The 14,369-nt window shown below is 46.6% G+C and overlaps 1 protein-coding gene across 2 annotated transcripts in view; it reads right to left on the minus strand.

The window, feature by feature from the left end:
• Nucleotides 1-7,198: 7,198 nt before the first annotated feature.
• LOC106747428 (zinc finger protein 845) overlaps nucleotides 7,199-14,369 on the minus strand; it is a 51,859-nt gene continuing 44,688 nt past the window's right edge. For both annotated transcript variants that reach the window (XM_014624926.1, XM_014624927.1), the window contains exons 8-9: nucleotides 12,188-12,365; nucleotides 7,199-7,570 (exon numbers count right to left, since the gene is read on the minus strand). In XM_014624926.1, the coding sequence (XP_014480412.1) occupies nucleotides 7,340-7,570; nucleotides 12,188-12,365 (409 nt within the window). In that variant the 3' untranslated portion in view covers nucleotides 7,199-7,339. The remainder of the gene's footprint in view (nucleotides 7,571-12,187; nucleotides 12,366-14,369) is intronic.

Consider the following 14,369-nt stretch of genomic DNA (forward strand, 5'->3'; position numbering starts at 1 on the left):
GCTCATACGTACTGAAAAAAGTGCTACCATTCAAGTAATTTTTATTTGATCCAAGTGAAATGGTTATTCCAATATTTCTTGGCAGATACTTATCAGAAGCAGAAATATAATTGACTATATACAATATGATACTTCCTCCGTATAAGTAGACATTTACTTGCACGCACATTAAAACAATTACGACAAGTATTAAATTCATAATATTGAGAATATTAGATTTTATATTTAGAAAATATTTACTGGACAGAAAAATCTAAATTTAAAACCACTATGTTTCCTTAATGGAAAAGAAGTATTATAATACATAATTCTAATAAGTATTCTCTTAAATTTAGAACCATTTTACACTTACATTCAGTAATTCATTGACAAATTAAGATATTACCGCGTTCAAGTATTTATCATGAGCTATTAAGATGTATTTAAATTGATAAAAATATTACTTGATTTAAGAAGCTATAATACAAGTAATTACTTGATTCTGACATTTTTTTTCTGTGTGTTCACAGACCGACCTTACATTTAAGATCGTCTTAAGTTCATCTTTGCGAGGCAAGCCGATAAAATGGCCCTAATAGCATCCGAAGACGAACCTTGGACGATCTCAAATACAGGGGATCAGACTATAAATACGGGCCGCAGCGTCGGTCGTGCGGCCATATTTAATAATCATTCTCGCCGCGACGCGTGACGCGATTATTGCGCGACAGGATGCACTCTGCGTGTTGCGTACATGCCTGCACGTATGTCCTGAAGCCCTGCGGAGCCCCCCTTCCCTCGCGCAACCTCTAAGAGAGAGGAGGCCATATTGCGCGGCTTTGATATTTACGATTGAAACAAATCAAATGTTATCAAGCATTCCGGACCAGCGATAAAGAATACAGAGGGGACGCGGAGGCATTCGAAGCTCCTGGGGGAGACGTCCTGGGGGAGATCGGAAAATCCTCCTGCGGTGGCATCTCGCGGCCGTTAACCCACGTCATATTTGCGGCGCGTTGTATATCGCGTTGACGATTATCGAGCGATAACAAATGTGCAATTAGGCCTTTCGAAGAGTTTACGGGAATTATCGCGTGTCCGCCTCGCGATTTGTATCTGTTTGAGACAAAGTGTTTCCGCGACGTAAAGAAGATAGGTGACGTTCACATGAAATATTTACTGGACAGATATTACTCGATTTAAGAGGACGTTACCACTAATTAAAATGTCATCTCGAGGAAATTCCCGGAGGAGAGTTACTGTGAAAGATATTCCCCGGAATATTTCGAACGCCCACCCCGCGATGTACTGCGACACGCGGCCGGCGGTCATCTCGGAAACTCCGGACGACTTTGATTTTCCGCCGTCTCCCTGTGGTCGAAACACGCAACACTTATTCCGAGGACGTTTGCCGGCATTCGATAACTCACGATTAGCGTAACACGCTCGGAACAAGATATCGTCGTCGCGCATGGCAGCGCGAAGCAAAAAGTCCGCTTGTTTCGGCGCGGACGCGCTCTTAAATCCTCGGGGGAACGGCGCGAACAGCAAAACGTGCAGGAAGTTGGGCGAGGAGCGCGGAGGAGGGCCGGGAGGGAAGGGAGGAGAAAGACGGCTGCACACGCACGGACGCGCGCATCGTGGTTTTTCAATCGGGTTTCGGCGCGTCCTTTAATTCGTCGAGGATAACGCCTCGCTTCTCCCGCACTGTTCACGTATACGCACGCGAGCGCGGTGCGTTTCTGCATTTGCATTCTCTCGCATAAGAGGCGCACACGCTCGCCGACAAGTAGACAGCAGGCATCGAATGTTTAATTCAAGGTACGCGAAAGAGGACCGTGCGTGCCTGCGTGAGCGAACACGGGGGGGAGAGAAAGAGACAGGGAGTGCGGGAGAGCGTAGGGTAGCAATTGATGGGACAGGGTGGCGCGTTTGTTGAGCTAATTACTGTAAGGCGAGGCGCTTACGCGCGCCGCTACATACAAACGGCATTAAAGGTGGTGGTCATCAATCCCCGGTAGGGCTTCTTCGCCCTCCGCCTTCGCCTCGGAAGACTCTTCGCTTCCCGTCCCCGCCGATCGCGCTTGACTCGCGTTCTCCCTCTCGAGAGACGCGGCATTAGAGATAAGATCGAGTCGGTGCGTACTCGCCGATCCGAATTCTATCCAATCGTCGATTCCGCTAAATAATCCTCTTCGTTCGTAACCGATACACGTTCGTTAAAAATATCAACGAGATTTTATATCAAGGTTCTCGGGTATTACATAAGAATCGGTAAAGAGAGAAATGGCTGATAAAAGTTGCGCAGGTTGATGGCTGAAGTTACACAATCGCGAAGTCGGTTCCCCCGTACTTTCATGTGGTGTTCTGACCGCTTTAATTCGACGGAACTCTTTTCTAAAAATCGATCAAGAAGTCTTGGAGAGGGGAGCAAAAACTGCGCTCATTTTTTTGATTTTGAGAAAGATGGGTCAACTTCACAGAGGTATGCTTGTGATAGTCGTCGACGCATTATCATTTTTCCGCAATAATAATAATAATAATAATAATATAATTCATCTGGCGCATAGAGCAATACATAGGAATTCAAGAGATACTCGGATGCGATAATAAGCAATTAGTCGTAACCATCATCATCGTGGCTCTTATCGGTCATGTTTGACCAATTGAAGAAATTAATAACACACGTTTCTATTTTTCTGCGAACACGATCTCCGTCCGTTTCTCTAACGAAATCGCCGAGTCCGAGGGATCGGAACGAAACGGTTCGCGTGATTCGAATGAACGTGCCATTACCCGCGATGGCTCTCAATCCGCGAGAGCAGGCGTCGAACGATCGTTTCCTCGGCGCAGCTCTTCAGCGAGGACTTGATTATCCGCGCGAGAAACGCCGGCGCTCCGGGGAGAGCTCGGAACTGGTGCGTACATCATCGCTCTCCGGTCCCGCGGCGAAGACGGCGCCCGCGTGAGGACGTAGCACTCTATAAGACCTCGATCTCGGTTAGCCGGTTGCGTACGTCGCGACGTAAATAATTAAGACGGCGTTTCGGCGGTGGTGCAAGGTGCGACACCCGCTGTCTCTCCTCGCGACATGACACCGAGAGCTCACGCGTGTAGACACGCGAGGTCGGCCTGAAGGGATATATCGGCGTGCACGATGGAATGCCGGCGCGATTCCCGCGCGCGGGGGTGAAGAGGACGAGCGCTCGCGTGTATCGGTGTAAGAGGCCCCGTCGCTTTGTCCGCCTCCCAGCGTCTCCTGGGGAAGGAAACGAGCGTGGGACACGGGGTCGAGGAAGGATCGGGGCAGAATAAAAAGGAGGCGGAAGAATCGCGCCATATGCGAGAGTCCCGGTCGGTCGCCGGTACAAAGTATGGCGCGGATTCATCTGGATAAACCGCGGCGCGATCAATCACCCCGGTGATTAACTGCGCTACCTACGGAATCGAACTCGGCTCGTGAATTTATGGCGGTTTTTCTGGATAAGATATAAGGGACACGTCGAGACGTGTGACACAGGTGTTTGTGTAGGAAGTGCGCTCGTTATTGAAATAACGCGCTCGCCGCAGCCAGCGTACTACGCGCGTTTATCTGAAACACTTGACCGTGACGAGGCCGTGATAGAATGCGCTCGCTTTCTCACCTGAAATCCCCGTTCTGCGCTAATCGCCGATTCTTTCTTACTTTGTTTGCTTTGGCAAATTCTGTTTGATTTCGTACTGAAGGGGCGATAGTGGCCAGAGTGGGAAGAAAGAAAGTTGGTGGAACTGAGAAAAGGTGATTTGGTAATTGTTACCAAATTCTCCCCTCGAAACGTGTGGACGCCGACAAGATGAGATTTGCAGCCGGAGAATTATTGGGCGCACAAATCAGCGCACTTGCGAGACTTGCTTTAAATCTTAAGCTAACCTCGATTATGCCGTACAGGTGACAATGTAGATTATGAATAACGCCCGAAGTTTCATACAAATTGCTAACTCGCGCCGTCAAAATCGTGCCAAGTTTGGCCACTAACACGGTTAAATAAAGAAACATTACTCACCTTACGTAAACGTTGTTCCGCCTAAATCGAGGGCACCGTCGACATCGATGATTTTTGAAATGAATCTAACGGTCATTTTTCTAATTTAATCATTCCACGCAATAGTATACACTTACATTCGATGCGCATTATCGTAGCGCAAAAAAAGCTTTTTCTTCCAACAATTCGCGCAAATCATATCTCTCTCTCTCTCGCTTTTTATACGTATCACTTAAATTCCCGAGCCCACAAAATATACTATTGAGATGCAATGGCCATTTAGCGTAATTGCGCCTTATATAAAATAATATCGTCCGAAATTTCACTCGGGAAATACAAGGACGAAAGGTAGAGAAGTATTCGTTTTTGCGATCAAAAGCAACGGGGATGGGGTTAACTATCGCGCGCGAGTGCTCGGATGAGCACTATTGTGAATGCGGCTCCTACGCCATCGATATAACTTTCCAAGTGTAATTGAGGGAATAAAGTCCGCGAAATTTCGCGAGCCACGACGCTGGCGAGGATCGTAAAGAGGATGAGCATGTCCCGGCGTAACCTGAGGCTGCGAAGGGGCTGCAGAAACGCGACGAGGACACGTCGGGAAATGAAAACGAGGGGCGTCCCGGTGCCGGCGACGTCCTACCAACCCCATGGGGAGCCGGCACGTTATATCTTCATTAAGCAGTATACCTAACCGCCCTGTCGCGACTTCTTAGCACTTCGCAGTTCGCGCTAATTCCATGTTGCTTCTTCTTTCTACATATCGACTTCTCCGTTCACCGTTGACGCGTTCGAGTAAAGATGTTCGAGGAATGAGCGAGCTGTAATCGTCATTCTTTTTCGTTCCGGTACCTTTCGCCTCGCAAACAAGCGAAGTTATGAGTCATCTCGCGATGACGCACCGAGGTTTTGACCGTTTGCTCGAGGGTTCGGCGTGCCTCCTGAAAAATCATATCACCGTCATTTCGACGAAAGTAGACACGATCCGTTCGACAACTATCCGTCTTCACCATGCGTCAGCCTGGTATCCCCCTTCTATGTTAAACGTCGATGCGATAGCCAATACAAAAAAAGTGACTTCCCGCGCGATCGACACGCATGTCATCCGCTTCTTCCACGCTTATTAAATCGAACAACCTTAACGACCTCCTTTCGGTATTCTTCAACGGAGGAAGAACCGGCAGCTCGCGCGCGCGATAGAGAGAGAGCCTCCTTAGGATTGAAACGCGACCCTTTGTCCGGCGAGTAACGCCCGCGAGAGTCTCTCAGGGCCGACGGCGAAGGGTAGGGTTCCCCCGGCGGCTCCTGGCGATTGCCGAGGAAATTCCAGGTCCCCGAATCGCCGTAAGATCGGGACACATCGTTATGGGTCCGTGCGCTCCTTCGTACCTCTCACTCGCACCCGGGCGGTATCGGGGCGGAGGACCCGGTCCAGAAGGAGGACGCGGTCGTAAATATTCGGGCGCCAAATAATGCCGGTTCCGAGCGAGAGCAAGCGACCAGGACTGCCGCTCGACCCGTAATGAAGGACATCCTCGTTAATTAGTCAATAAATTATCCTTCACGCTCACGACGCCCGTGGTCGGCCTCCCCGTTCGCCTCTCCCACCCCGTCGCCGTTCTCTCCGGGCCGGGAGTGCCCGAATACTTTACGACACCTATCTCGCGCGACAGCACGATGCATTTCTCACAATCAGCAGCCCCGAAGACGGAAACGCGTCTCGTAGAACGAGATCCACGAGGTGGTCCATCGCGCGTTGCTCGAATCTCCGGGTCGCCGCGGCGCGTTCAACATTTCTCTCTCTTCCTCTATCTCCCCTTCTCTATCTTCCTCGTTCGCTCCCGTCTCGCGGGAACGCGTCCTCTCTGATAGCGAGGTGACGGCCTCAATCACGACGAAAATAGATGCTCGGACGCGCGAACCTGTTTCGGCAGAAGCGTCGATGCGGCCATAGCCAGGCGGCGATGGTGGTGTTATAAGAAGCGCTTTAATTGTGAGAAGTGAATACGGAACAAGAGTGTCGGCGCGGTAGAATTTTCATCGCAAATCGCGCGCGTCCGCTTAGCAGTAGCGAGCACGAGAGAATGAAATTCTATTAACGGGCGCAAAGAAGTCGGAAGTGAAGTGGGATGTGGAGGATACAATTGTTTGAAGTTTACGCACCCTTCTCCTTCCTTCTTCCGCGCGTCCCGCTTTGCTCCTCCGCTTCTCGATTAATTCGCCCGTAATAGCGATAACCGAGCTGACCGCTCGTTTTTACGTCTCCCGAGATTCACGCGGTATGCCGGCGAGATGCACCCGCAGATAGTGCAATTACCTTCGAATTCTTACGCTAAACATTGTAAGCGCGCGCTCGGCGCCCCGGTGGAAACGCGCGCACCACGCAGGTGGACAGTGGCGGTATCCTCGTAATGTCTCGCGCCGCGCTGTGCAGCGAGCATAAAGATTCGATCCTATACGCGTCCAAGTTACATACCGTGCCACGTGACCGTACATCACTTTAACTACTTCCTGGCTCGGTACAATTCTACCGGCGCACACGCGGTCGCGAAAGACGGTGCTCATCTTGCGAGGAATCGGCGCGAGGAACCGACGCGAGACGCACTATACTGCGGTCTGTGCGGCGTGTCGATGATAGGACGAGGGAAACGACGTGCACACTCGCTCGAAGGACGGACTTTATATACAAATATATGTATTCGTATCTCTTTCTTCCTTTTTACAACGGTGACATTTTCAAGAGTACGTGAACGTATGTATAATATGTAATTGTAACGTTTAATAACTATTATACAGATGTGTGTGTGTGTGTGTATTATGGATAGTTATATCACATTTCGATGCGGCACAACAGTCCCTTTTAACTTTCTATTTTCCGAACAATTAACCCTTCATGATGTACAATATGTGCATTGAGAAATCGATTTAGTTAGAATTAATAGAATTTTTGTTTGGACAAACAAATGTTTTGGTTATAAGAATCAAATTTTAGATATTTTTCAGTGTAGAGAGAAATATGCTGAGAAAAAGAAATTAAAATTTTGCGAAGTGAGTGTTTCTTATGACATTCTCTTTGATATTTATGGCTTAGAAAAAATTTGGACCGTGATATGACGGAATATATATTTTTGTGGAATATATCTAAGTTTTCTTATTAATTGGTTTATTTGTTAGTAATAAAATTTTATTTCGCCGTATTTAAACAAACGTTTTTTTCTGTGAAATAAACCTTATATTTCGCAAGTAAATTTTTAAGGTAAATCTTGTTTTCCTTAGTGTAGGATCGACGTAATTAAATTGTGAAAATTCGACAATATTGTGTCTCGGTACTTTCTGGGTTAATTGGATGTGGAAGCGCTCGGAGTGGCAGAAAAAATCTCGAGGACGTACTTGTTCGCGTGGTCCGGCGTCGGGAAGCGTCCGACGTGAGCTTCCGAGAGATGAGCGCGAAGTTCCTTGGCGAAATTCGTGCGGAACGGATCGGCTGTTTCGCCGTCGCAGAAATTACACTCGTAGATCGTCTTGCCGGGATGCAAATTCGTCGACAGCACGTGCTTCCGCAGGTTCTCCTGCGAACATAAAAAAATGACCCGTAATCTGAATCCGAGCAAAAGCGAGCCAACGATATTGCATTAGTAAGTTAGCGGCTGTACTCCTCGGCCGCGTTCACGGCAACGCGATTAATAAAATACCGCTCGGCGATCGATGCTCCCGTATTCTAACGGCCTATATTAGACGAATTAAGCGCGTTTTACGGGCGGACGCTCAATCGTTTTACGCGTTTCTCCGATTTCCACCGTGCTCGCCGAACGAGTCTACCTGCCTGTTCGGGCGCTATTAAAATTTCATTTGAAACTAAAAGCTTACACAAAGAAACCTTTCACCGCGATCGGGCGTAACGAACGAAGTCGTCGGCCCGCGAGTCGAGTCGGGTGTTGAATCGAGCCAGCCTTCCGTTCGTGCTTGTTCGACAGTGGGATACCTGGTGGCGACCGGGGAATCGGTTCGCCGCAGAACCGGACGCACGCGTTCATTGGCTACGCCGTTGGCGCATTTAAAGGCGCTTTACCCTCTCGGACTAAGTAGCCGGCCGTAGTCGTAAACATCTTCCTACCAGGCGGGCTTATACGAGCCGTTGATGGCAACGGCAACATCAAATTTAATTTCCCATAAGTAAATCTTTCCGCGGGCAGCGCTCAGTGACGCGGCGCAGATTAAGCCTCGTTCACACCGCCATGGGCGGTCGCGCGCCTTTATGGCAGCCGACCGCGAATCGGCGCGACACGGAGTGCGCGCTGTCACGCAAATCTGGCATGGGAGTTTCATTAGACCACAATCGATTCGGATTTCCACGAGTATCATTTCTCCCGTAGCGAAAAGTACACGCTACCACGGCTCCGCCCGAGGCGCAGAGATGCACGGCTGCTTTTTACGATTGTCAGGGACGGATGGTGACTCTCCGAGAGGCTTAAAACTGATCACTTTTGCTCGCACCAGCAGCAGCGACGAGGAAACGTTGCAAGGAATGTGACTACTTCTTGCAATATATTACTATAATATAATAATAACATAAATATTATTAATATAAAAATATATAAATGTATAAATCGAACACTTGATCAGGGTATTTGGATGAAATCGCTCCGGAAAACCTATCGATAGAGTTGGAGACTTGTAGTTGGCGCTAAAGAAATTGTTTGCAATAAAAATTATATATACATAGTATATGTGAGATTTTATTATTATTTTCTACTGTAGGGCAGATTTTTACTTCTGACGTGCCCGGCATTTGTTTCCAAATAGTCGTTTCGTGCGGATGCCTTATGTTTCTCTCATGTCTCTTAAGATAGTTGTAGCGTAAAATGAGTTTTTTTCAGAATTCGTTGAAATTATATATTCGTTGCACTCTATATCTAAATATGACCTAATTATTGGCGCAATTAAAAAACGATTGACCATTCGGAAGCTGAGATATTGGTAACTAAAGATGACACTTCTTATACATATTCTTTGATGTTATTTGAAGTTGATATCTTATTTTTAACTTCTATTTTTAATTTCTTCTAAACCATATATTTAGGATTTTAATGAAAAACTACTCAAGACTAATATAAAGACTAATATAAATTATACAAAAATTTCAGAATTATTGACCGTTTTGTTTTGAAAATATAACCATAGGAAATTTATAATTTATTGTAATACTCGCGATATATGTATATATATATATATATTTAAATATTAAATAATTACAAAAAAATAATGAGGTACGATTTAGATAACTAATACGAATTAAGCAACTCTTCCCTAATTATCTCTCGCGATAGAGAGATACAACCGACTGCAATTATAACATAAACATCTCGATGGATGTGCAAAAATCGTGGAGAGCATTGGACGAGTCCGGTGCATCGTTGGCTCCGCGAATAAGTCGTAAAATTTTGGAGAAAAATGGGGGAGGAGACCTTAACCTAGATCGACGTTTCATCGATGCTCGGCTCGATTCGTTCGCCTCCCCTTTCCTTCTCTTTTACCGAACGTCCTATAAATAAGCAAAATTTAATCGTATCGCATATAATATTACACAGGCCGATAAAATCATAATTTCGACCCCTGTAATTCCCTGTTAAGCCGAACTGTAAGATTTGTCGGTTGCGGAATGTGACACTCGCGAAGTGCACGAGAGAATAAAAACTTGCGGAGATAAGCGGGGAATGCGCGTGCGAGTAACGTCAGGCGTCAGCGATAAAATCTCTAATCGTTTCACATACCTCGTGAATAATAATAATAATAATAATAATAAAGCAACCTCGAAAGACGAAGATATTAATTAGCGCGGAAGAAACGTTATTCCGCCTGAATAAAGACACGCGTGAGGAATCGGCATCCGAAACGAACCTTGAGGTAAACCGATCTCAGCATGCAGTAAAAAACATTTACTTGTGTTAAAATCGGTCTTTGTTAAAATTTTTGTTTTAATTTTTTTAACACGTACGTGTGTTAATTTAATATATTGTGTTTATGTTACCTCAACATTTTGTGTTTTTGTGTGTCGATATTCAATATACATAAATATTAAAATGACACACTTTATACTTTAATATCGATTAACGTATTAATTTTGTGCTAATTTTTTACATAATATTTGTGCTGCTTTTCAGCGTATTCTTTTAAACACCTATACTTTTAATGTAACACCTTGTTAAATTAACACAAAAATTTGAGTGAACCCTTTGGGATTTCTGAAGTGTGCCACACATTTAACACAAAATATTTTACCGTGCAGCGAGTAGAAATTGTTTTCGCTTCTGCCGAAATTAAGCGATTAGCCCGAAGAAACGGCGAAAGAGCTGCTTGTGATTTCCATCGTTGGAGACGCGACGTGTTATTCCCCCTCCACGCCGTCGCGTTGCTCACGGTCTCGCCGGGGGGAGATAGAAAGTGTCTCTTCGACGACTTTCGGCGACTGATGCGAAGGAAGGAAGGAGAACACTAGTTTCAGATTCAGCGTTAACCAGTGTTCGAGGACTTACCACCCTCGGCGAAAGTTTTCCAAGTGGCGGCGGTGGTAGCGCGCTGCGAAGCGGTAGGGTAGAACGCTTTCGAAGCGAGGGTGGGAGTACCGGTCGCAAAAAAAGGCGTGTAACCATCCGAGGTAAATCATAACGTGGAGGGAAGAAGGAAGGAAGGAAGGTGGTGCGCGTAATCTCGTCGACGCAAGGCGAGCCGTCCGCTCTACGTGGCGGGGAATCCCCTCGTTAAATCGCCCCGCGCGCTGCTCGCACGTTCCTTCCTTATTAAAGTGCCGTGCAAACAGCTATCGTCGGGCCCGATACTTCTCGCAGTCTCACCCTCTCCCCCTCCCCTCTTTTCCCTCTTTCTCCCTCTCGCGCACGCCGCGTACTCTGCGATAGATTATTTCTTTTCTATCTCCGGAGGCGCGCGAATGCCACCGGTGATTTATCGATGCTTTGAGATATTTGAGTAATCGGGTAGACTCGAGGATTAACGCTTTCGATGTTGCTGCGCAAGCTGTGGTCGTTATACTTTCGAGAGATTTAATTTGCGTGCACGCACGTGCCGAGCGACCAGTCCGTTTATACGCGAGGTGTCCCGGATCAATAAACATCCTTTTCTTTATGCGGGGGAATAAAATTCAATTTTAATTAACACTCTCGCACGTGCGCTTTCGATCGGCAACGCGATGCCGAGACGATTGGATCCTTTCCGTACGAAAGACGCTCGAAAGAACACCTGATCGATGCTCGCCGCGATCAGGCGATTGGGAACCACTGGAATGAGTTTATGTCGCTATCAAAGAGACACGGAGACCTCGTATGCGAGTCGCATCCCAACTCAAGCTTCAAAGGACATTAGCATACCGGCCGCTCGGTATGACTGGGCTGTGCGTGTGTGGGCATCCAGTGAGCACAATTAACTCGTTATCTTATCGCGCCTCGGCGGCGGCAGAGGCGGCGGCGCGGTCCAAACGTTAAGGTGTACTTTGCTTAATTTACGCCACGGACTCACCCGGCGGACAAAAATTGGACTACGGCGCGAGTCAACCTCCGAGAGCCACCACCGCGATGTTTTAAGGGGAGCGAACTTTGAGTCTCGATGAACGGCCGTGAGCGTGGTAACACGTGTGCGCGCGGTAGGTCCTCTCCGAGATGGTGCGTGCGAGCGGACGCTACTGGTTTTAGTCACCGATTGTGACGTCGAGGTCGCGGAGCTTCCACCCTCGTCGACAACGTCGCTAAGGAGAAAAGTCCGATCTCGCGTTGCGAAACGTTCGAGAAATTCAATTTGTCAAAATCGGAGTCGTACGAGCGAAATGCTTGCGGTTGATAGATAATTAGTTGGATATTTCACTCTGGCTATATAGATATACAGTAAAAAATTTGGTGTAAATAACAGTCCGCTGAAGCTTTTCTATTGACGTTGAGGCTGAGACTTGAGGATTCACTCTTACTGATAGTGACGCTAAACGTTGCAAAATATTCGAGAAATAAATAGTCCACTTGTTAAAATCGGTCGAATGTTTGGAATGTTTGCGACTGATAGATAACTCGTTAGAACTTTCACGTTGATTAAATAAGGAACAGTCGAATCAACGTTCTTATTATCGTTCGTATAATCTGAAACGAATTGTATATTCCGTATATGCGTCGGATGTAACAACTCACCAGATTGTTGCACGCGTAAGAGCAGTGTCGGCATTTGTACGGTTTAGATCCCGTATGCAACCGCACGTGTCTCTGCAAGTGAGAATTGACTTTAGTTTTAAAATCGCAACCCGCGTAACTGCAACAGTGGATCTGGCGTTCCTTGGCGTTCACGGCATCCTCGTGCTTCGCTCTATGCCTGCAAACACAAATACAATCGCTTTAAATCGGCACGATAATGACGATAATCGGCGGCCGTAAAATCTCCTTGCAAATTCGCGGGATTTTATGGAAAGCGGTCGTTGCACGTTCTTTCCGTTAATTAGACCCTTTCGGTGTTGAACCACTGACGCAGGCAATTAAAGCATAATGATAAGGATTTACGTATCCGATACGCACGATTATTACCATTAAATGAAAATTCCCATTGGAATTGAGCGGATGCGAAATTTATCGGAGCCAATCGAAGCATTTTATGAAAGTCTTATTAACGCTCGGGCGTTAATATGCGGTCAACGTGGCTATTAACGCTAGATAAACTTTCTACGACGTACGCGAAGTCAAGATACTGCGAGAGAGTATCTAATCTGGAAAATATATCTGTCGGGGGACATCATCATACCGGTGTGAAGGAGCCGTGATAGTCGCGGAGAGAAGTAGATAGTACAGGTTTGTCACCGGGAGGAAATCTAGAGAGCCGGGAGAGATAGAAGCAGAGTCTTCTGAAATATTTCTAGTAGTCGGGAGGGGGGGGGGGAGGTTATTAACAACGTGTGCGGCCAATCGATTTGTGTGAACGCGTCTCTAAATTTCCGCGTAACGTACGTGAGAAAGATACAACAGAGCGTTGCTTCAATTCCGAGACGAAATTCTGGTCTTATGTTAAACTGTTAATTCTACAACATAGCAGGAGCTAATATAGCAAAATAGTTATAAAAATTCAATTTCAATTCTAATAATATAATCTCTATTTTGGCCCTGATAATGTCTTAAATTTCTGTTTTCGCTGTTTTCAAATAGGTCAAAATAGGTTGTTGTAGGTAGAATTAAAATCTGTCGAATTAAAGGTTGAAGAGAGAAGTTATATATAAAGTCATTATCGTAAAAGTAGGTTTTTATTAGTTTATAGACCGTTTAAGTAGGCACAAACTATCCTTAAGAATCGGTATCCGAGTCGAAATTTGAGTTCTGCATTAAGTCTTCGTTAAATCTCTTATTATTCTTCTATACCACAAACGGGAAGTTATTTCCGTTTTTTCCGCTTGAAAATGCAAAATTTAAAATTTCTCTCCGGGAGGCCTAAATTCCTTTTGCAGTATCAAAGGAGCTCTATTAGTGCTCCTTTAGTGTCACAAATAAGAAGTTATTTCCGCTTTCTCTACTCGAAGACTTAATGCAGGACTAAAATTTCAACTCGGATAGAGCCGAATTATTCGAGCGTCACCGGTTTCCCTTCTACGTCCTTTCTTTTTCGATTCTAGCGCAACGCATCGTGAAACTAAAACGAGACAATTTAATTTGCTTAATGCGCTATAAATCAGAAATCCACAAGAGATTAAGCTGAATAATTTATGCAAACTTACCGGCGAGTATCGTGTGCCCAACGGATCGCGGCCCGCAGATATTTCTACAAAAGTCGAACCAAGCGACAGAAACTGTCTGAGGAGCGCGTACTTTATCAACGTGGAAGAGACACGAGATCGCATCGGAGGTGTGTCCTTCTCCTCGGCGTTCCCTCCACCTCCGTATCCCGCCAAGTTCATCGTCGCAGTCGCGGCCCGGTGATTATGAAAGATGCGATATGCGTGCGCGATATTACGAGGGAGCCGTTGGTCGCGACTACGTGTATATCAGGTTCGAGATGCGTGACACGTTTAATTAAAATCCCGCGTGATTTACTCCGCCGGCGAGATCGCGGCAGGGAGGACGAGGGCGAGAGAAAGAGAAGAAGCGTAGAAAGAACGAGAGAGCCCGACGAGTGGATACACGCGGAAGAGGAGCGTCGGTGGAAGAGAGTCCGCGCGACACACTCTGCGGCTGCGTTGAGTTCGACTCACGTAGTAAGTACTCAATTCGCGATGAAATATCGCGGCTACCATCGCCATGCGCGGACGATCATAACGGGTTGCCCGCACTTAGCCGGCTGCTGCACGCAACTTCCGCTTTCGCGGTCCTCCACCTCGATCTTTCTCTCTCTCTCTCT

Source organism: Dinoponera quadriceps, unplaced genomic scaffold (genome assembly GCF_001313825.1).
Source record: "Dinoponera quadriceps isolate SergipeBrazil2010 unplaced genomic scaffold, ASM131382v1 scaffold1750, whole genome shotgun sequence".
NCBI lineage: Eukaryota > Metazoa > Arthropoda > Insecta > Hymenoptera > Formicidae > Dinoponera > Dinoponera quadriceps.